This window comes from Ptychodera flava, chromosome 7, assembly GCF_041260155.1.
Source record: "Ptychodera flava strain L36383 chromosome 7, AS_Pfla_20210202, whole genome shotgun sequence".
In the NCBI taxonomy this organism is placed as follows: Eukaryota; Metazoa; Hemichordata; class Enteropneusta; family Ptychoderidae; genus Ptychodera; species Ptychodera flava.
This window is the reverse complement of record NC_091934.1, coordinates 16983949-17007933: the sequence shown is the minus strand read 5'-3', so window position 1 is coordinate 17007933 and position 23985 is coordinate 16983949. Positions and strand designations below refer to the sequence as shown.

Genomic DNA, 23985 nt, shown 5'->3' with positions numbered 1-23985 from the left:
TTAAAATCGCCATCCCAGCGACGCATTCCGTGTTGTTGTCGATTTGCATCGCGGTCTCGACGTTCCGTTCCGTTCTCGACGTTCCGCGTATCCATACTCAGTTGTGATTTTTTTTGTTGATTTTGCCGTATTGTTTTTTCAGAAACACACGAAATTCGTCTAAGTTTTAAGAAACAATTAATTTCTCTTGGCGAGGACTATTCAAGCTCGTTGTATCCTCGCATTAAATTTACCGATTTTCTGTAATACAGTTATTTATGTGGTTTACGGAAATTTTTGTGACAGCTTCAGGTAAAAAGGTGAATTGGACAACATTTCATTTCTGTCAGGAAATCATAGCGCGTACGTCTTGTGCAGGTGAACTCTACGGAATTTTCTGATATCAAAGATGTTTGCTAATTTACAATGATACTCATACTAGTACTTAACGAGATTTCCTGTCTAAATTCCCGCAAATCACCAAGAAAATCTAAAAATTACTACATGTGGAAGTGTCGTTTGATGACTATCCGAACGTCTGTGCCACAATCACGCGATGTCTTGTATGACGTGACAAAGACGCTACGTGTAGGCCTACTGATGGAACGTAATTACGTGTAACCAAACTTCTATTTTAATCGCATTCCGAACGTTCAGTGTTGCTGTCATGCTGTTGATTTGCATCGCGGCCCCAACCTTCCGTGTTGCAGTTCATTTTAATCGTGGTCTCAACGTTGCGTGCTGCTGTCGATTTGCATCGGGGTCTAGCCCTGCGTACGACGCGATGCTGTGTGTTCCGCTACAGCTAATCGCCCCGCTCACTCGCTTTGTGGTGAGCGGGGCGATTAGCTGTAGCGGAACACACAGCATCGTACGCAGGGCTACATCAGGGTCCAGAATCAAGCAATTTCCAGTGTTAAAATGAAGACAATTGGATACTTAAGGTTGACGTGTTGATAGTTTATTCTTGTGCATGCAACTGACATTGGAGATTATAGCATTATAGAAAGCTTGTTTTCGTAAAAATGTGTGGCTAATAAAATTTGTCTGTGGCTAATAAAATTTGAAACTATTCGCCACAGTGGCTAACAGCTTTCCAAACCCAGCGCTAACACAGAATGACGAAACAAAGGTAATCTAAATATGATGATCATTGAAATTTTTAATGCTATTTGAGTAAACTAATGTGGTCCCTGTATTATGATAATTCTCCGCCTTGCCTCCCAAAGTAAAATTTTATTAAAGTTCTTTATATATCCATCATGTATTTGATAACATGAAAAATTCAGGTTTTAAACGTCTACAAAATTCAGATAGTTAATAGGTATTGAAAAGATGTCTTATCAAATCAAATAGAAGTTGTGAAAGACACGTTGATCATCGAAATTGAACATACTTTTTATGAATTTTATAAATGTTGTGGTAACCCCTTGATAGCATAAGGCTTATATGTACATGTAATTGATTTTACAATACAAATGCATTGCTTAATATTTCTTGTTCAAGAATAATATTAGCCAGTTTTCAAAAATTTTTTATCAATTACTGATATTTTTAGTTGGTTTGTCATTTCAGTAGATAAAAGCTAATAAAAGAAAACCAACAAAACAATGTCAGTGTGGCTGTATCAATGATACAGAAAGCCATCTTGATAACATTGGTGAATTGTACTGTGTTCATTGTAGGCTCTGATCACAGTCTCTCATGCTCTTATCCTGGTGATCAAGATAGTGGTGAATATTGATTAATACTAAGGGAGCAAAATCCAACTTGATTTCTGTTGTAATTCATAGATGTGAACCTCTTGTTCTGATCACAACACATGGTATCAGGGAAAATATCAGGTGATAACGATAAAATCTGTCACATTTTTATCATGCTTATTACTACAACCTTCAACTCTCTGTAGCAGCAGTCATACATGTACCCTCCTGATGGCTTGATTCAATTATGAATTTTACATGTACATGTATGTCAGCCCATATCATGTAAGGTTCACAGCGGAAGCAGTAATCTTATTTCTTGCTTTTATCAGAACTTATTGGAGTGAAACGTGTAATCTTAGTAAACCTTTTCTCTACATGCTTGTCCAGACTTTTTTCGTTTTGATGTTTTCAGTAAGTCCATGGCTGACCTTATCAAACAGTAACCTCTGACCTCTCTGGCCAATGTAGAGCGAAAATGGCCGACTTCAATGGCATATTGTTGTTCATTGTCTTGGCCATTTACCTTTAGTTGGCAAGATGAATAGAGATTACTGTTATCAGTCCACCTTCAGCACTTTACAGTACAACGTTACCTTACCATGCGGTTTTATTCCAGTTTCTATGTTTTGATGTTTACAAGTGTCAACATCTTGAGGCAGGTATGAGGAAATCAAATTTAACCATGGCCAGCATGACATGTCTCAACACACACTTGTAATATTGCTGTGACTAATATACCTGGTATTCACCAGATTCAACATGATCTTTCATGAGAGGATGAAATTCCCCTTGCTCTTAAATGACGAAAACTTTTCTTCTTCAACAGTTTGATTTCTAATTTAGGATAGAGTCGACCAACCTGAGGTTAAGGTGATCATTAGAATAGTATACTATCATAAAGTGTACATGGCTACATGTTATAGGATGGAGGTCTATCTCCATAGTTATAGTGTCAAGCAGTAACTACTATAAAGTGGGCATGGCTATGAGTATTTTGGCAGTTATCATATATTAAGTGTATATGGTTTTCAGTTTTCAGGCCAATGCACATCATAAGTGCAACACTCTTGAATAGTGCAGTGTTTGCTTGAATACTGCAGTGTTTGTGTGCAATGGTATGTATGTGCCATTAGACACTACCAGTCAGACCCTTGCTGATTTTCAGGGTACAGGTAACTCAATGCACATATCATTATTATCAAACTTAGTGATTCTGATTTATCAATGGTTATACACTGGATATTCCGATAAAAAAGGGTGTGTGGTGTCCTACTGTCTCAGTTCAGCCATGAAATCATGTGATGGTGGTTCAAATAAGCCCATGTGTAGGAATGCATGTATTTCTATGCGTGTTTTCGAAGTTTGTTCCATTTGAATTCCAGGTTTAACTCCATCTTTTATACAAGAATGTTCAGATGTGCAAATAGTGTTAAAATAGAATTCTGTCTATACTTACCGGTATTTGATCAACTTATCAATGTTAAATATGTACCATGTCAGAAGAATGCTATGATGCTGTAGCATCAAAGGATGCAACATCTTTGTTGAGATTGTAATAATGACAGAGAATTTATTGAATCTTTCCAACAAAACCATGCAGAGTTACTGTTTTCAATGCCACAATAACATTGTGCAACCAACGTGTAATTACAAGAGATCAGAAATGCCGGAAGGGGATTGGGAGAATCACTCCAAAAAAACTTTAGAGTACCCATCTTCCTGATTAACGTTATCACTATGGCTGCAGATAGCCTTCTGCTCAAGCCAACAAATGAATTTGTATAAACCCTGCTACCAGTATAGAGGTCATTGGAAATTTTACAGAGTGCTGAGACCATAATTTTGCTGTTGTTTTGGATCTCACATTGCTACATTGGTAGACAGACTTATGTTTACTAATGATTTTTTTGTGCATGCATGTCTCAAATGACTTAAAATGAATATAAAACCAACATCTTTTACTTTCGTCTGAAATATTTTAATGTTTTCTTTTGAACCTGAGATGAAAGTCCATTATTAGTTTTTTCTTGTTGGAAGTTTGAACATAAAATGAAGAGGTAAAATAATTTGCTAACACCATAAACAGCTTATCGTCAGTTAACTTTGACATTCATATTCTCGATGATGAACTTTAACGTGCATCAAAAAATGATTTTGTTTCAAACTTGTGCTTTAAACCATTTTTTTTGATATCATCTTCGTTACAGGAAAATCATCAATAGAACAAGTTCATCATGTCTGAAACAATGACGTTTGGTCCAGAATGGCTGCGTGCATTGTCAAGTGGTACCAGCGTTGCATCCCCACCACCGTCGCCAGGACTTCCACAGTATAAACTGGCCGAGTATCGGTATGGCAGGGAGGAGATGCTGGCGCTTTTTCGCAAAATACCAACAATCCCACCAGATCTTGACGATTTCCCACATTTAGTTAGCAAAGAATGTCTCCATCCATTAGCTTTAATACCTCTTACAGAGGAGGAACAGGTAAGCTGAGTTTCCTCATGCTATTTCAATCCAAAGTTCACAATGTGGGTGTTTGCACTGCAAGAAAGATATTAAAAGGTGTTGGAATGGCAAAAGCTTTGACTAGAGTTGCTAAAAGTGTTTAATATTGAGACCAAAACAGTGTACTATACAGCTTATAACATTTTGGAACGCTTCGTTTTCAATATAAGAATAATACTCAAGAACTTTCTGTGACTTGGCTCCAAACTTATCCTGCCAAACAGTATCACTTTCCCATGGTTGTATTGATGAGCCAATGCTATACATATTTTCACTTACTTGGCATGCTGTGTTACACCAGGGTTGGTTGGTGGAAATCAAATTTACAGTAAGTCTTCATAGGACTTCAAATATTCAGGTTTATGCCATTTAATAACCAACCTCACCTGATGGTGATGTATGAACTTGGAAGGATAAGGTTTATCACTTATCCTGCCAAGTTCATGTGTCACCATTACCAGCTTTGCAAATACGCATGACTATGTAAACATTTTCTTTAGTTAAATAAGAAATTTATCTGCATCAGTAGCACATCAGCTTGGCATAGAAGTCAACACAGACCTAGCGATTCAATGAAAAAATTTTGAAAGTCCATACTTTGGTACATAAACCTCTCCAGGTATTTATTCTTTGCATTCAATCCTTCTCAAGTCAGCCATGGACAAATGGATGAAAATACAAAGTTTTTGTACCATCAGCATGTCAAAACTGCCAAATTTAACCGAGGAAGCTGTGCCATTTGTACATCATGGATTATCCTAAACATATTTGCATTGAAATAACATATTCCTTCTTAATTTTCCATCGGTCTGATTTTGTAATACACATGTGTATTTCCTCAGGCGTTGCTGGCCTAACCTAAAGGATTACCATAATTTCATGGTGTGATTGTAGCGATAATGTTGCAGATTTCAATTTGCAGCAGTGTAGTCTAGCAGATTAAGGCAAAATTGCAAATGTTAAAAAAACAGTGTGTCATCACCAGATTCTAGGAAATCCTCATCTGATAAAATTCATGGTTTCCAAAAATAGCTGTTCAGATACCGGGATAATTAGTGGTAAGTTGTTGGCTTCGGAAAAATATTAATTCAGATACTGGTATAATTAGTGACGAGTTGTTGGCTATGGAAGAGAAACAGAAATAACATATTAAAATCAGGTGTCATTCTGACATATATATATTTATGAATTGTATTTATATTCATCATAATTTCTCTCATAGGTAAAGGAAATCTTTGTATTGTTATCAAATCAGCTTTTTATAATGTCACTTTAACATTTTCTTTCATGTCTATATGTTAAATGGAAACTTGAATGTACAGGGTGGTCAAATACATGTACTGGCTGTAATATCATGCAAAGTAACACACTAGTAAAGAAAATAAACACTTATCATAAAATTATTGAAATGTCATTTCACGTTCAAATTTACTGTTTGTATCAAGGTTCTGGAGGACACAATGATATGAATTTGAAGTGTCTCAGTACTTTTTGAAGAAAGTTTGTCAAAAAAGGCGTTTATTTTTTTTTGACATATTGATCTGTGATGCAGATTATTTTTTAGTCCCCACGGATACCGTCCGGGGGGACTTATAGGTTTGGTCATGTCCGTGCGTGTGTGCGTCCGTGCGTGCGTGCGTGTGTGCGTCCGTGCGTCCGTGCGTCCGTTCACGCAGATATCTCAGAGATGCAAGAAGCGATTTCATTCAAACTTGGTACAAGGATTACTTCATATGTCATACAGATGCACGTCGATTTGTTTTGTGATACGATCCAATATGGCCGCCAGGCGGCCATTTTATTAAGATTTTTTCATGTACAGAGCCATAACTCAGACATGTTTCAACTGATTTTATTCAAAGTTGGTACAATGACATTGACCAATGTCATAGATATGCACGTCATTTTGTTTTGTGATACGATCCAATATGGCCGCCAGGCGGCCATTTTATTACGATTTTTTCATGTACAGAGCCATAACTCAGACATGTTTCAACCGATTTTATTCAAAGTTGGTACAAGGACATTGACCAATGTCATAGATATGCACGTCATTTTGTTTTGTGATACGATCCAATATGCCCGCCAGGCGGCCATTTTATTACGATTTTTTCATGTACAGAGCCAGATCTGAGACATGTTGCAACCGATTTTATTCAAAGTTGGTACAAGGACATTGACCAATGTCATAGATATGCACGTCATTTTGTTTTGTGATACGATCCAATATGGCCGCCAGGCGGCCATTTTATTACGATTTTTTCATGTACAGAGCCAGATCTGAGACATGTTTCAACCGATTTTATTTAAAGTTGGTACAAGGACATTGACCAATGTCATAGATATGCACGTCATTTTGTTTTGTGATACGATCCAATATGGCCGCCAGGCGGCCATTTTATTACGATTTTTTCATGTACAGAGCCATAACTCAGACATGTTTCAACCGATTTTATTCAAAGTTGGTACAAGGACATTGACCAATGTCATAGATATGCATGTCGATTTGTTTTGTGATACGATTCAATATGGCCGCCAGACGGCCATTTTATTACAATAATTTCATATACAGTGCCATAACTCAGACATGTTTTAACCGATTTTATTCAAAGTTGGTACAAGGACATTGACCAATGTCATGCATGTCAATTTGTTTTGTGATACAATCCAATATGGCTGCTGTGTGGCCATTTTATTACGATTTTTTCATATGCAGAGGCATAACTCAGGCAAATCAAGCGACTTAATTGAGTTGTATGTTCCGGCAAGAAATCTCCGGTCCATGGAAAAGCTACGTTTAGTCCCGCCTAAAGGGAAGTATAATAAGTCCTATGGCCATAGGGCCTTTTCTGTTCATGCTCCTTTCCTTTGGAATTCATTGCCATCAGAGATTCGCTCTGCAAAAAATGTTGAATGTTTTAAACGTGCTTTGAAAACTTACCTTTTTACTGAGTTTTATCAACTGTGATTTTTAGCCATTTTGCTCATTTTACGCTTTTTTTACTTCCTTTCCAAATTTCTTTGCGATATTTGTGACTTTTTATTTTAAAAACTACCTTTGTTCTCATTTTAGTCATGTATTTTGTTTTCTTAGTCATGTACAGCGCGCTGAGACGTATGTGTAGTGCGCTTTAAACAAGTTTTTAATAATAATAATAATAATCTCAACCGATTTTGTTCAAAGTTGGTACAAGGACATTGACCTATGTCTTACATATGTACGTCGATTTGTTATGTGATACGATCCAATATGGCCGCTAGGCAGCCATTTTATTACGATATTTTCATGTACAGAGCAATAACTCAGACATGTTTCAACGGATTTTATTCAAAGTTGGTACAAGGAGATTGACTAATGTCATACATATGCATGTCAATTTGTTATGTGATACGATCCAATATGGCTGCCTTGTGGCCATTTTATTACGATTTTTTCCTGTCGAGGGCCATAATACTCTAAGGCATATCTTAACCGATTTTATTCAAAGTTGGTACAAGGACATTAACCTATGTCATACATATGTATGTCAATTTGTTTCTTGATATGATCCAATATGGCTGCATGGCAGCCATTTTGTTACAATTTTTTCGTGTCCTTAGCCAAAACTTGGGCATGTCTCAATTAATGAAGAGGACTCTATCCTCTTAGGACATGTAATCAAAGTACCCATTAACCCTTAAAGTGCCATAGACTTTCTATGCAATGCAACTGCCAGGCCAAGGACTTTTTGAACCCAACTTCTCAACATGTTACGCTTTTTTCAGACCGGTGCAGTTTATTTTCTGTGACGAGAAACCCTAACAACCCATTATTATTTCCAAAGCTCATGATATGAAGAAGCTCTCTATGACAATGAAAAGTTTCAATTTACACACTGAAGGTGTAAAATTGGGCTAAAATGCTCGTTTTTTGTTCAAAATTCACTGAAAATGATAAAAAGTTTCTAAAAATGTAAAAAATTCATCATCGGCCTTCAAACTTAAATAAAATTTTCATGTTATGGAAAGACACGAATTCAGGTACACGATTTCAGCATCATGTAACATCATACGTAAATAATAAACAAAAACAAACAAACAATTAGTGTCTTTCAAAATAATACAAATGCTTCCTGTGCAAATGCATCTCTACAAAAATACAAATAATATTTTACATGCAGTACACTAAATGTAGATTGACAACTACTGTGTATGGAGCATCGGCATGATTGCATTGCCCAAGCATTGTCGTTTACTTGTCTATTGTATTTGTTTGTTTGTTTGTATTTGTTTGCTTGTTTATATATTTTTATTTCTTCTAGTGGAAATGATTTTCCAGAGAAAAATTCAGTGTACATATCCACTTTGTCATCAGTTTACTATCTATCATACGATTTCTTGTTAGTGTTATTTAAAATCTGTCTTCAAAGTTAGAAGAAATCAATTATAGTCTTGTTTGCCTGTAAACACAAACAATTAATTTGCATACACAGAGACAACAAGGTTCCATATTGTACATGGAGGGGTAACTATTGTGCAACACATGCACACAACTATAGGGCATATTCAACTGACTCTGTATAGTTTGAACCACCGGATAATTATAATGAAGAGTTGAAGACAAAAACACATTTCACTAACCTTTTTATCGATTAATTTTGGTGTTTGACCCAACTTACATTAGTTTAATTCACGTACGCGTGTGTTACTATCTGTGGCTTATCGAGTCACGGACTCGTACTACCATACATACTAGTCAATCCGTTCGCCAAGTTTGATCACGTTTTTGACAAGCATGCCACAAAATCCGCCACGAAATGGAAAGAACCACTAAGTATCGAGAAAAAAGTTTCATGTCCGGTTTATTTCAGTTAAAAAAATGCGTAACACGTAGGAAATGTCTCGCAATGTCAACAGTTCGGAACAACTACATTTCATTTACAAACCGGGTCGACTGTCATGGCCGTCTTGCTTCAGGACGGCCGGAGGTCAAATATCAACAGTTTAAAGAGGCTTTTTGGCAGTCAAACGCTTGAAAATTACAAAATACACTTCAATTTAACCAAATCCTTACAAATTTCTCAATCTTGCATGTTTTGGACTTCGAAAACCTTAACCTCGGGTTCCATGTCGAGAGTTAGGCATCACACAGTGCCGCCATCTTGGCCGCCGATACGTTCGAAGTTCTCTATCGCGATCGATTTGGTCACCAAATCGCGTCATTTTTCCGTAAAATATTCTCAAAAAAACTGTAAAATCTATCATTTCTATCACCCAGAGGGCAGTAGCTTGGCAAAATATAGTTGTCTTCCGTGTCTACGACATGGTAAAGCTTTCAAAACGTACGTACGTGTTTCGTTCAATGCACTGTGGCCGTATCCGCGTACGGGTGCAACTGCAGACCTGATTAAATATTCATGAAAACCGCTGACCTCTTTTGAAGAAAGTTCGCATAAATTACTGGAATTTTCGATTGTTAGGCTGCATGATGTCATTATTTTAGTCCTTATATGGTACTAAACTGGGTTCAAAGGGTCAGAAATACCCTCCTTCTGGCTGAGTTCGGCAATGCATAGCTAAGTTAGGCATAAGCATAGAACGCAACCACTGTCGGTTTATATACCGACGTGGCGCTGAGAGCGAGAATGCCGTGTCGGTTTATAAACCGACGCGGCACTTTAAGGGTTAACAAGTGGGGACTGTGTCATCAACGATGACTTGTTCAACAAAGATGGCAGTGTTATGATTTAGGTGCAGGAATTCACAGCAGCTGTTTTGAATTCTAAATAACACCTGAAGTAAGCACTCGTCAGAATCTCAAATGTACTGATTCTGATACAACAACCATGGTGTAAATGGTCAAAGTAAAGCATTTACAGAATACTGAAAGCTTTTATTTCCTTGAAAATATGAGTAAAGCCGTTCCTTTTTTGAGCACAGTTCCATCTTACAGCCCCACAGGTGGTTGTGGAATCAGTAACTCGTCACTTCAGCTCTGTCACAGTATTTAGAGTTCCATCAGTTGTAACTTTTGTGGTTTCCAGTGTTTGCATGTACTCCCCACATCATGTCATGTCTTGTATTCAGCCTTTCAACACATCTTCTTGTATATTTGCTCAGTGTCCAGTGTTATTGATGGCAACTGAATTTTGTCTCTGACTAGAATTCATTTGTCAATAATACATTGCCATTGCATATTGTACATATATTGAAGGCAAAATTTGTACTTTGTTTTTTCACCATACCTCTGTAGGAAGAATAAGAAAGTGTAAAGTGTGACACAAATATGAAAAATGTGACTGTATAAGATGTAAACATGTAAGATTTACTTTGTAAAAACAAAGACTTCCACAAAAACTCTGAAGGGCAAAAAAAAAGTCATTTGTGTAACAATAAATCCAAGGGATATTGATAATTAAAATATATGCATGACAAACAAAATATATCATGTTTAGTGGGAGGGTTTTTTTTTCTTCTCAGTTTTTTGAACACAATTTTTGATTTTGTATATGCCACTGTTATGCTACAGGAACCATGCATGTACACGGTATGCACCATTCAGATTTTATTTTGAAATATCTGTTTTTCAAAAATGTGTCAGCAGTTTGAAATTCCAGCAACCTATTACAGCAATTTATTGTTACGGGGAAGTTCAACACATAGTTTTGATGTATTGTTGCACACACAAAGTCTTTTTCAGTGGAAGGGAAGGTGGATTGAGGTCAAAAGTAACAAGTTTTGTGTGCCAAGGGAATGTTTAACCCTTTTCCTGCCGAGCGCCCTTGTCCGTTATCCTCCCAAGTCAGTAGAAAACCGCCCCATAATATGTGCCTGCAAAAGATTGGCTCTCCTGCATGTTATCCTGCCAGGCATTTTGGCAGAAATCGCCCATTTTCAGGGTTGTTTTAGCCGTACTTATACGTGTTAGACTTCGATAATTTCTACATGCCCGTAGACAGGGGAAGGAGCTCAAGGGTTGCTGCAGAAAAAAATTGAGGTCACCGGCTTTGTTTGCCCCTGGGAGTGCGTCATTTTATTGCCGTTTCATGTTTATTTTTTCGGAAATAAACTCCTTCAGTATTACGCACGTCCGCTAGGCACAAACATCACCTCACTCGTCTGTTAGTCAGAGACCCTGAGGGTCGTGCTAGGGGTGCAGAAGCACCGTCAAACCTGTCCTGTTTCCCCAGGGTAGGGTCAATTGAATACGTACCTTAAACGACTTGGCAGTGTAGCACAAAAACTACGTTTTTGCCGTTGTATTAACGACATGGCTGAGCCATTGAAGCACAGCTCAACGTAGTTTAGCCAGCTCAGTTGGGAGTTGGCTTACGAGTGTTACCGTTCATTACTGACTTAATCGAGTGGTCCTCAGTCAGGTACGGGTTTGTACTGACATGGCTTGGGCTGCAGCTAACCAGTGATAACCAGTCACTACACCCAAGTCTTCAGTTCACTTTTGCGATGCACGGGTGCAACGCAATATGCTTCCATTGTTCTAGCCATCGACGTGTCCACATGCCTGGCAGCCATATTGTACTGCTAGCTGGTTTGCATAACAAAAGCAGTCCCTGCTAACTGCAGGCGGTATCCCCGTAGCATATTGACCTTATGTCACCTTTTGAATTCTCTGTACGCAAACAGCGTACGTAGTTACTAATGCGTCGGCAAGAGGATACGTTTGCCTGCAAACCAGAGCCAATACTTCGGACGATGGAATAAATAAAAAATCCAAAGCTAAGTCCATTGAATGGCACGGCCAAGGCGGTGAAGGACGTTGCCTGGCTTGAACTTGCAGAGCTGAAGCCCAGCTTAGTACGTCGGACACCAGTTTGTAATGGTATTTCCGAGTCGTTCATATCCGTTCCATCAGAGGAACAAGTCGAGCCGTCCCGTCAAAAATACGTTCTCATTTTCAGTCACGCACAACTGAATAAGTGACTTTCGTCTCGCACCATCGGCATATCTGCCAAGTCGTTTGCAAGAGGTAGCCTTCTAGATTAGCATTGCCGAGTTGGTCAAGTTCGGCAGCAATCTCTATAGTGCCAGGCAGCCAAGTACGTCCAACTCCGCCAGAAAACGTCACCATGCTATCCTGCCAAGTCCGCTAAAAAGCGGTAAAAAAAAACCAGCCCCCCTCGGGTGTGGGGGACTGGCGGACAGGTTTCTGCACCTTTCCCTGTCTATCGACTCCCTGCGAACCCATTTCGAGGGGAAAAGGCGTTCCTTGTCAGAAAACCTCTCCTCGGATGACCCCTAAACGCACAGGGGATAGCAAAACGTAGTGCCGTCGACTTGGCAGGAAGGGGGTACCCAAAAAGGGCCCGATTTCCACCGGGTTGGGAGAATAACGGTCACCAGTGCTTAGATTCTGGCTACACCGAATTTCAAGCGGATTTTCACCGACTTGGCAGGAAAAGGGTTAATCCACAGTTGGTATGAATATAGCTCAGTCTGATGTGGAGACAATATTCATCAATAAAGCACTAATGCTTTTGATAGCAGAAAATATGTCTGGTCATCAAGCTTGGAAAGCAGACTTCAAAGTTTGGCTATAAGTGCTTTTCTAAGATACTTGGAAATGATTACTTGTGTTCAGGATGGACCATTTGAGATTTGGGGCATTGGCTGTTCATAAATTAAAAAGAAAAATTCCTGAAGAAAAATTTTATGCTGATTTTTGAAAGATAAGGTGCTCACACGAAGGTCAGCCAGAAAATACTTATGTTAATAAAAAGTGCATTCTTTGCACAACCCACAGAAAATGGTATTTTGAATTTCAGAAAGTGCAAAGAAAAATTGTATGATAGCATCCTGACCACCCCTCTAATGATCTAATGGTCCATCCCTAAAACTTAAACTGATGTTAGAGGATAAAAGCAAACAATTTCACAGAGAAAAAAATCAAAACTTGAAAAGGTCAAATGATACATTTAGTTGTGTTCTTATTTTTCCTTCCAGAGGAGTATGTCGCAATCAGTTAACAGTGCAGCAGTTTTACGACTCATGGGTCGGGGGTCAAGTACTTCAAGAGGAACCAGGGGAGGAGGCGGTAGTCGCGGAAGAGGTAAATTATATCATCTAGCTTTAAATCTTCTTCCTTGTGCATTTTTCCATGAAGTACAATATCACAAGAGGATATCTTTACCTTGGTATGGTAGATTGTATCACTGATTTTGATGTACCAGGCTGCGTGGTGTTGTATATTCAGCATCGTTGTCCTGTTTCTCTGACACTTTTCTGAATTCAGCATATTTAAAATACATGTCCTTTACCTGTATGCAGTCTGTTATCATGATCCCTACGCGACCTCGCATGGTTGTTATTTTCCCATTATTTTCTTTCATGTTGAGATTTGCTTCCAGCTTTCAAGCATTAAAAAAGCATTGAAAGTTTTGATGTAAGATAAATTAACTGTAAAATGCTTTCATGTGGTGAGTAGCTTGGCTGACAATTGCAGAGTGTGTAATCAAACTGATACTCATCATACCAATGAAAATACCAGGATGTAAGGTTCATTTAGGGGTCATGGAAGTGGAATAGTGTGCCTGTGCATGGAAATATACATGTGTCACTGGCATACAATTCATCCATAGAGTGACAGTTGGATGTGCTGTTGTCTGGGCACCTGTTATCCTCGCCAATCCAAATTTTTAATTATCTTCACAAATATAAATACTGCTTTGATTTTCTTAGTACAAGTGGAGGAAGAACATCAACAGTGAAATTTTTTTTTTTCACAGTTGTTGCTTTTGTCATTAGTGGTAAATAATCTCCAAAACGAAAGTTATGGTATCAGTATTGCCATCCAAGGTGAAAGTGAAAATTATTATTCTGTCATGTGAACACTTTCACCCTCATTTGTTCAAACCTATCTTCTGTTCAGCCATTTTACGTGTGCACAGACCACAGGGATTGGAGGATTGAAATAGATTGTTTATGACTTGATGTTTATGACTTGAAATGTTAGTATGCCATAGATAATTTATTTTATTTGATGTTAATGTGCCAGTAAACCAGATTATAGAACTGCAGATGAGATGATATGATATGACATCGGCAATCTTGGATTTTATGCCAAGTCATCTAGGCTTCCATTGTTTAAGATATATACCCTACATGCCAATAAATTATGATGTTTAACTTAAAATGAAGTATGAAGTAATGAAAATTTAGCATACACAGGTTTTGTTGTTAACAGATTCGTAGAAACCTATGAGAATACAAAAACAAAGGTGTGACAAAGTATAGTTATCTGTGTACCGTGATGCCATGTCTCGTTAACTTTGAAAAATTAGGATAACATTTCTGTTATCACCAATGTATTTTTGTGAAGGTTACAGTGTTTACATGAAGTACAAGTTAAAATGATTCAAGTCTGAAGGACAGTTGAAGTTCATTATTATTTGTAAATTGTGAATCCTGTCAACGATATTAATGAGAAGCCCAAATTAGATACATGCTATACATGTACGTTGTGAAGTCCTCTGAGCCACGTTAACCCTCCAACACCCATTACTATAGAAATAACGGACGACGCGCTGACCATTAAAGGTCTGGTGAAATGCCCATGTTGCAAAATCACAGAAATACAGTTGATGGTCTATAAAACAGTTACATTCATTTCTTTTTTCGTTTAGCGCGCGTGATTATGAAATATGGCAAAAGAAAAATGCAATGTGGGCGTGTCCCCCGAGCCTCTCCAGTCGACTTTTTTCGGCTTTCCGAAGTTTGCCCGACTCCGTATCTCATAACGGGAAGTAAGTATTTCACACCTCCGTAAGCTCCCCACGGGGGGTAACTTCTAGGGTTTCCGCTTACATGATCAGGACAGTGTCCTCCTTCACTATGGGAAGACGTTGTTCTTTTGGTGGCTGCGACAGCGGCAAGAGCATGAACGGCTCAACTGTAAACTTTTTCAGTGTTGAGTGTTTGAACCATAATGTGCTTGTCTCTTCTGGTTCGTACGATCGGCCACGGTCCCTCGGCTGAGCCTGCCTCGCTACTCGCTACACAGAAGGTTGGGACCGTAATGCAAATCAACTGCATGAACACCAACACTGAACGTTGTGACTGCCACTTATAAAATGCACTAGTCTGAACGTCGGGACCGCAATGCAATTGGACAGTAACTTAAAACGTAAATGGGACAGTGATTAAAATAAACTACAACACGGAAGGTTGGGACCGGGATGCAAATCAGCTGCATGAACAGCAACACTGAACGTTGAGACTACCATTAAAACGAACAACAACACGGAACGTAGAGATCGCGATACAAATCATGGAGGTAGAGTCCTCCCTGATACAAATCGACAGCAACACGGAACGCGTCGTTGGGACGGCGATTAAATTGAAGAACAACGGGGAATACCGGATCACGGTACATAATGTTGTATCCAGATTCTCAGAAAAGGGCTACAGCTAAATGTGTAGCTGCAGTACAGTAGCTCGAGGTTTTGCCTGGGTATTTGGGTCGGACGGCAAAACCAGAGCTACAGATCCAACCGTCCAGAGAGAGTGCAGGTGACGTCTGGACGTTCGGCGCGCCTTGCAAAGTTATTCGGCGAATCCGGCGTTCTTCTCCTTACCGGTTTACCTTCTAATACTATTTTGCACCTACCCGCTCAAGGATGTCTCGCTATTTATCCAAAGTACTGCCGTTCGGCAGGTTTTTGTGTGCCGATCGCGGATTACTCACTGAATGGGACGCCATGTTTGAAAGGGATGACTGTACTGCAGCTACTAAATGTGGTGAGCGGGGCGATTAGCTGTAGCGGAACACACAGCATCGTACGCAGGGCTGGCTGTACACTAGACAAAATTACGTCAAATCGCGAGGGCTCGATTGCGTGTGTCAAGTTTCAATTCTCGCAAGAGCCCTTTATGCATGTTGTACACTAGACTAAATGACGTCAAATCTCTCGCGAGACTTGGCTCGATTACAAATATGTACGACGGAAAGAACGCAATAATACGGAAGTAGACACAGTTTTTGTGAATCGCCGAGAGAGAAGCGCAGATTAAACAAAAGACTAAAAAAACCCACGTTTTTTCTTTATTTTACCATATTTTTTAAACAAAAATCAGTTTCGCCACTGTGGCGAATTAGGATCGATTTTTTTCGCCACTTCAGATTTCGATTTGCATTGGCGAACGAACGTGGCGAATGGGCAGCACGAACACTGAGGCTGTTTTGTTTGCGGATACCAGGCAGAGATAAGGCGGCGTTGGACCTCTATTCGATGTAAATGAACACACCTGTGACGTCACAGACGGCCAACCATGATCCCCGCTGCGGGCGTGACCTGAGTGTCGCAAAATGACCCCATGAAAGCCGCGCATAGAAATATCAAAAAAATTAACACTTGCGCGTACTTTTAGGTTGCAATTATGTTGCGAGTGTAATAGTATTGACCCCCTGGAAGATATTCAGTCACATGAACGGGACCATTTCACCAGACCTTTAACGTTTATTTGTGGGCAAGGGCATGAGGAAAGCCAAAAATTAACGGGCGAGGCTTGCCGAGTCCGTTAATTTCGCTTTCTTCTTGCCCGCGCCCATAAATAAACGTTAATGGTCAGCGCGGAGTCTGTTATTTCCATTATATTATCAACAAGTCATCGTTGATGACACAGTCCCCGCTTGCTAATGGGTACTTTGATTACAGGTCCTGTGATAAAAAAACTTTGATACAGATGGCACTCAATGGCCAAGAATGAGTTCCATGGTGATGAAAACATAAAACCAATGTAGGCCACTATCCTAAAGGTCATTAAATGAGTCAACTGGGAATTAGTTGACAGCATGTTGCAAAACATTTTTTCATACTATCCTAACACTAATAGATTATCACCGGTACCATATTTCATAAAGTTTAATGCAGTATTTACAACACTATGAGATCAACATCTGTATCAAGTTTCATCAAATTTGACGTTGTATTTGTGGATATATCACTCTAATTAGGAAAGTTCATTACATATGCAATTACAAATTAATTAAAATGACACTGATAAATGTCTTTTTCACTGTTAAAGCAATGTGAGCTTAACATGTGTACAAAGTTTCATGAAATTTGATGCAGTATTTCTTGACATATCAGCCTAATTATGAAAGTTCAATAATTGACATGATACTGCTACATGACATGAAACAAATTGACGAGCATGTATGAAATATGTCAATGTCCTAGTTCAACTTTGAATGATACTGGTGGAAATATGTCTGAGTTATGGCTCAGTATATGAGAAAATCGTAACAAGATCGCCGCCACGCAGCGATATTTGATCTTACTGTTTAAAAAATCAACATGTATATGTATGACATAAGTCAATGTCCAGTTACAAACTTTGAATAAAATCAGTTGAGACTTGCCAGAGTCATGGCTCTCGACATGAAAAAAACCATAACAAAATTGCCACAATGTGGCCATATCGGACCATATCGAGAAACAAATCAAAGTACATATTTATATTGAAGTACATATGTATACTACGGTATAAGTCAATGTCCTTGTACCAACTTTAAATAAATTTGCTTGATACATGTCTGAGTTATGGTTCAGGACATGGAAAATCGTAAAAAAAATGGCCACAAGGCGGCCATATTGGATCGTATCACAAAACAATAGGTCAATGTCCTTGTACCAACTTTGAATAAAATCGGTTGAGATATGCCTGAATTATGGCTCTGTACACGAAAAAATCATAACAAAATGGCTGCACAGCAGCCATATTGGATCGCATCACTAAACAAATACATGTGCATATATATGACATAGGTCAATGTCCTTGTACCAACTTTGAATAAAATCGGTTGAGATATGCCTGAGTTATGGCTCTGTACATGAAAAAATTGAAACAAAATGGCCGCCTGGCAGCCATATTGGATCGTATCACAAAACAAATTGACATGCATATATATGACATAGGTCAATGTCCTTGTACCAACTTTGAATAAAATCGGTTGAGATATGCCTGACTTATGGCTCTGTACATGGAAAATCGAAACAAAATGGCCGCCTGGCGGCCATATTGGATCGTATCACAAAACAAATCAACATGCATATATATGACATAGGTCAATGTCCTTGTACTAACTTTAAATAAAATTGGTTGAGATATGCCTGAGTTATGGCTCTGTACATGAAAAAATCGTAATAAAATGGCCGTCTGGCGGCCATATTGGATCGTATTGCAAAATAAATCGATGTGCATCTGTAGGTCATAGTGCTATGCCTTTGTGCCAAGTTTGAACAAAATTGGTTCAGCAGTGTCTGAGAAACTGTTGATGACGGACGGACGGACGGATGGACGGACGGACGGACGGACGGACGGACGGACGCACACGGACGGGACCCAATCTATAAGTCCCCGCCGGACTTCGTCCGCGGGGACTAACAAACACCGAAAAGCCGTCAAAATTTACAAAAATTTCCCAAGAGAATGACAACGGAGCCCCAGAACCTGACTGTGAGTAGTGCGCGCGCTGCCAAAATTTTGCCAATCCGGAATTTTTTTTTTCAAAAAGAGTCTAAACTTGGCCCACAAATGCTTCAGTTTATTTTGTGGTTGATTATGAATTTTGTACAAATCACAATTTTCGTTTTAGCTGTAAAGTTACTATGTTTACGACATTATTCATGTTCACGGGCATGAAAACAAACCATTACTGTGTATTTGTGGGCACTCACGTGGTTCAGCTCAACCAATCAAAACGCGATGGACAGGGCATGGTAATATAATGTAGGATATTTGAAACTTGTGGTCAACTATCTCATGTCAGATCTAGATGCATTGTGGCATCACTGTCTGCTACAAACCTTCAATAGTTCTGTCAAATGTTGACATAATTTGTTGTAAACCCTTGTCAAATATTCTACAAAAATTAATTATAACAATTACAAAGTCTAGGTGTTTAGGAGGCATTTAATAGTTGATGATATTCACACAGGCAATAGTTGATGGTATTCACATGTAAAATACATGTACATGTCAGTAATACAGATATTACCTATGTCAGATACCGTTGATTATGCTTGTCTGTCAGAGCGCAGAATTTTATTCAATAGAAAAAGCATAGTGTAGGATTTCCCAAGTATTTAAACCATATACTGAAAATATATGGTGAGTCATTCCACTGACATGGTAAACCGCTCTGGAGATTACAATAGGGTAGAATTTATGTTACCCTATGATTTAAATTTTACGGACAGTTTCAGGAATTTTATGTTGTCCATAGAAGCATGGAAATGATAGTCATGTATTCCAAAGGTGCAAGCATGTGTAACCTGTACATTTGCATTATTGACCTTGCCACTGATTCAGAATTCAAGAGTGGCTACCTTGATAGAAATCTTCTGTATTGTGGTGCTGTCTTGCCTCAAGGCAAGGCAAAGATCTTTACAACATTTTTCACAATAAATTAAAAATATATTTCATGTTAACATTATTCCCTCTCCATGATGACTTTTCTAGTGTTCATAATAAGGAAGGTATTCCAGAAGTCAATGCGTGGTGCTTTTTCTTTCCCGCAGGGCGTGGACGTGGTGAATATCCGCGACCATTTGAAGATGATAGAGAAGGTCCTTATAACAGAGCCAGAGAATACAATAGAAGTCAAAGCTGGGATGACAGGTAAATTATTTCATTGTAAATGAAAATATTGGAAGTGGTTCAATTTTCAGAATTATTTCATATCTATCTATCTATCTATCTATCTATCTATCTATCTATCCCTTTCTACCTATCCATCTATTTATCTATCAATGTGTCTGTCCATCTATGTCTGTCTGTCTGTCTGTCTGTCTGTCTGTCAGTATGTATAATTTGACTGTCTCTAAATTTCAGTATTCTGGTGTTATTAAGAAATGTGTGTTGAATGACAGCATATGCATGTCATAGTAAATCTGTGGCTGTGTTAGACACGTGTGTGTGTGTGTGTGTGTGTGTGTGTGTGTGTGTGAATGTGAATGTAGGAATTTTTTTGTTATAAGTGAGTCTCAAAAACAAACATAAAGACATCCATGATATTTTGAATTCTTTTCATGATTTCTAGTGCAGTATCACTGTGTTGAGAAGTGCGACAAAATATTGCGTGGACAGTTTCATAATTGCATGTCTAGCTCCAGACATTGTTAACATACCAGTTGCTCAATGAAGAAGGCCATTAATTTGTCATAAACATAATCTGTTTTAATGTTATGGTGCCAGTTACATACAGATAAATAAATGAAAGAGATGTTAAAGGGACAGTAGCTGTAACTTTTGATAATTATTTCACTATTTTTGTTTTGAATGTCAATTGCAAGTTCTTGTTCTACTTCCCAAAGTATGTTGAAACACCCAATATTTCCCTTGTCAACACTGAGTCGAGACATGTGAAATGTACTGTTATTGTTTACCTTTGAATTCAAGTCCGGACCAGAATTAATTTGTCAGCAATAATAACGCTATCTAATCATACACTAGCTTAGTTGAAAAGCTAAAAATTCAATATTCTTTTGGGAGTAGAACAAGAAACTAGTTTACATGAAAACATAAAAAAATGAAAAAATAATCAAAAGTTACAGCTACTGGCCCTTTTAATAACAGAATGCATCTACATTAAATTACTTCCTGTGTGAGAAGGAACTGTTTGAGCATTTTTAATCTGAAGTCAGCCAGTAGCGCTTCAGAAAATTACTGTGTGCCAGCAGAATCCGTGATTCTCGTCGAAAGCCAGGGGCACTGCAGCCATTATGGTGAATGCCATTACTATAGAGAAGTGTATGAACAGAAAGATGGGTATTCTGTAGAAGACTATTTCTCAAAGTAACCTGTGAGGCTAGCATTACTAGTAATTTCAGTTTGCAAGGCAGTGCCATTTTCTCAAACAGAAAACATCACAGAGGAAGAAGAGGGTCATTCACAGGAAATTAAAAGTTACCCATGTTTCCATGGTGATATATCTATCCATATGAAGAAACTGTTCAGTGGCTGTACTTTTTAGTCCCCACGGACACCGTCCGGGGGGACTTATAGGTTTGGTCATGTCCGTGCGTGTGTGCGTGCGTGCGTGCGTGTGTGCGTCCGTCCGTTCACGCAGATATCTCAGAGATGCAAGAAGCGATTTCATTCAAACTTTGTACAAGGATTACTTCATATGTCATACAGATGCACGTCGATTTGTTTTGTGATACGATCCAATATGGCCGCCAGGCGGCCATTTTATTACGATTTTTTCATGTACAGAGCCATAACTCAGACATGTTTCAACCGATTTTATTCAAAGTTGGTACAAGGACATTGACCAATGTCATAGATATGCACGTCATTTTGTTTTGTGATACGATCCAATATGGCCGCCAGGCGGCCATTTTATTACGATTTTTTCATGTACAGAGCCATAACTCAGACATGTTTCAACCGATTTTATTCAAAGTTGGTACAAGGACATTGACCAATGTCATAGATATGCACGTCATTTTGTTTTGTGATACGATCCAATATGGCGCCAGGCGGCCATTTTATTACGATTTTTTCATGTACAGAGCCATAACTCAGACATGTTTTAACCGATTTTATTCAAAGTTGGTACAAGGACATTGACCAATGTCATAGATATGCACATCAATTTGTTTTGTGATACAATCCAATATGGCCGCCAGGCGGCCATTTTATTACGATTTTTTCATGTACAGAGCCATAACTCAGACATGTTTCAACCGATTTTATTCAAAGTTGGTACAAGGACATTGACCAATGTCATAGTTATGCACATCCATTTGTTTTGTGATACAATCCAATATGGCCGCCAGGCGGCCATTTTATTACGATTTTTTCATGTACAGAGCCATAACTCAGACATGTTTCAACCGATTTTATCAAACGTTGGTACAAGGACATTGATCAATGTCATAGATATGCATGCTGATTTGTTTTGTGATACGATCCAATATGGCCGCCAGGCGGCCATTTTATTACAATATTTTCATATACAGTGCCATAACTCAGACATGTTTTAACCGATTTTATTCAAAGTTGGTACAAGGACATTGACCAATGTCATAGATATGCATGTCAATTTGTTTTGTGATACAATCCAATATGGCTGCTGTGTGGCCATTTTATTACGATTTTTTCATATGCAGAGGCATAAACTCAGGCATATCTCAACCGATTTTATTCAAAGTTGGTACAAGGACATTGACCTATGTCTTACATATGTACGTCAATTTGTTATGTGATACGATCCAATATGGCCGCTAGGCAGCCATTTTATTACGATATTTTCATGTACAGAGCAATAACTCAGACATGTTTCAACGGATTTTATTCAAAGTTGGTACAAGGAGATTGACTAATGTCATACATATGCATGTCAATTTGTTATGTGATACGATCCAATATGGCTGCCTTGCGGCCATTTTATTACGATTTTTTCCTGTCGAGGGCCATAATACTCTAAGGCATATCTTAACCGATTTTATTCAAAGTTGGTACAAGGACATTAACCTATGTCATACATATGTATGTCAATTTGTTTCTTGATATGATCCAATATGGCTGCATGGCAGCCATTTTGTTACAATTTTTTCGTGTCCTTAGCCAAAACTTTGGCATGTCTCAATTAATGAAGAGGACTCTATCCTCTTAGGACATGTAATCAAAGTACCCATTAACAAGTGGGGACTGTGTCATCAACGATGACTTGTTTTCAGTAGGGTGTGGGTAACTGTTTTAAGTCAATGTGAAACCACTCTTTCGTCAACCTGAGGATGAGGATTTTGATTGTCATATAGAGAGCTCATTATCTCTGTTTTGATTCAAGCTGTTAGAAGCCTGGTCAGTTTCAAGTACATATAAAGATGGATTGCATAATTTGTCCGTGATTTAACCCTTTGAGCGCAAACGTCAATTTTTATCTCCTTTATAAACTTTTTCCCTTGTCAATTTTTCGGAAATTTTTGCCAAAATTTTGATAAAAAACTGTAGCCAATGAAATATGATGTCCATTTTGTCCAAAATTATCAAATAATCTCAGAAAAATTCATGAAAAATTGGTAAAATGTGGCTGTAAAATTTTGGTGGGGAAAAATTACAGCACTCAAAGGGTTAACTAGAAAGGCACAGGATTTTAGATGGATTCCCTCTTGCTTTACATCTAGATAAAATTAATCTATGTCATTATATAAAACTGATTATCATCATCTCAAATGGTTTGCTGTGAATTTTCTTAATGTAAGTGATTTTTACCGGATGACATCTGGTTTTCAAAAATAGATTGTGTTTACTGTTAATAAGCTGCATGCATGGTTTCTAAGAATAAACGTAAGCATTTGACAATCATGTAAACAACTGAATTTGTTGCGACTAGCATTTTTCAAGTATCAGTTGCAAAATTTATTATTTGTTTACCTTGTTGTTCACTTGGAATGACCTCATCCAGTATTGTGAAATATTATAAAGTAAACAATGTGAAAAGTGGTTAGCTTTTCATCTTCTTTTAGACACTCGTGTGATTTTTTTGTGACAAGGATGATGCTATTGTAAGTCAGTTTTTATCAAATTGACAGAAATTTGGGAACACAGTGTACTTCATATCAGTCAGTTCAGAACATGTTCATGAGTCACATAGTACCAGACTGGTTTGTCATATATGTGAAATGTTACTGCTGATGTGCAGCTGGCTCGGAAGGTTATATCTGACTGGTCGATTGTCACTTTTCACAGCAACCAAAGGAGTCTAGTGTGTGTAATTCAATGATAACGGTAAGATTCAGCCAGCCACTTGGATAACAGCTTTTGAAATGCTGCACATTAGCCCAAAT

General features: G+C 38.3%; 1 protein-coding gene across 3 annotated transcripts in view; it reads left to right on the top strand.

Annotated features, from left to right (window-relative positions):
* LOC139136886 (GRB10-interacting GYF protein 2-like) overlaps positions 1-23985 on the top strand; it is a 69371-nt gene that overhangs the window by 12925 nt on the left and 32461 nt on the right. For all 3 annotated transcript variants that reach the window (XM_070704728.1, XM_070704730.1, XM_070704729.1), the window contains exons 2-4: positions 3893-4171; positions 13133-13238; positions 19711-19810. In XM_070704728.1, the coding sequence (XP_070560829.1) occupies positions 3920-4171; positions 13133-13238; positions 19711-19810 (458 nt within the window). In that variant the 5' untranslated portion in view covers positions 3893-3919. The remainder of the gene's footprint in view (positions 1-3892; positions 4172-13132; positions 13239-19710; positions 19811-23985) is intronic.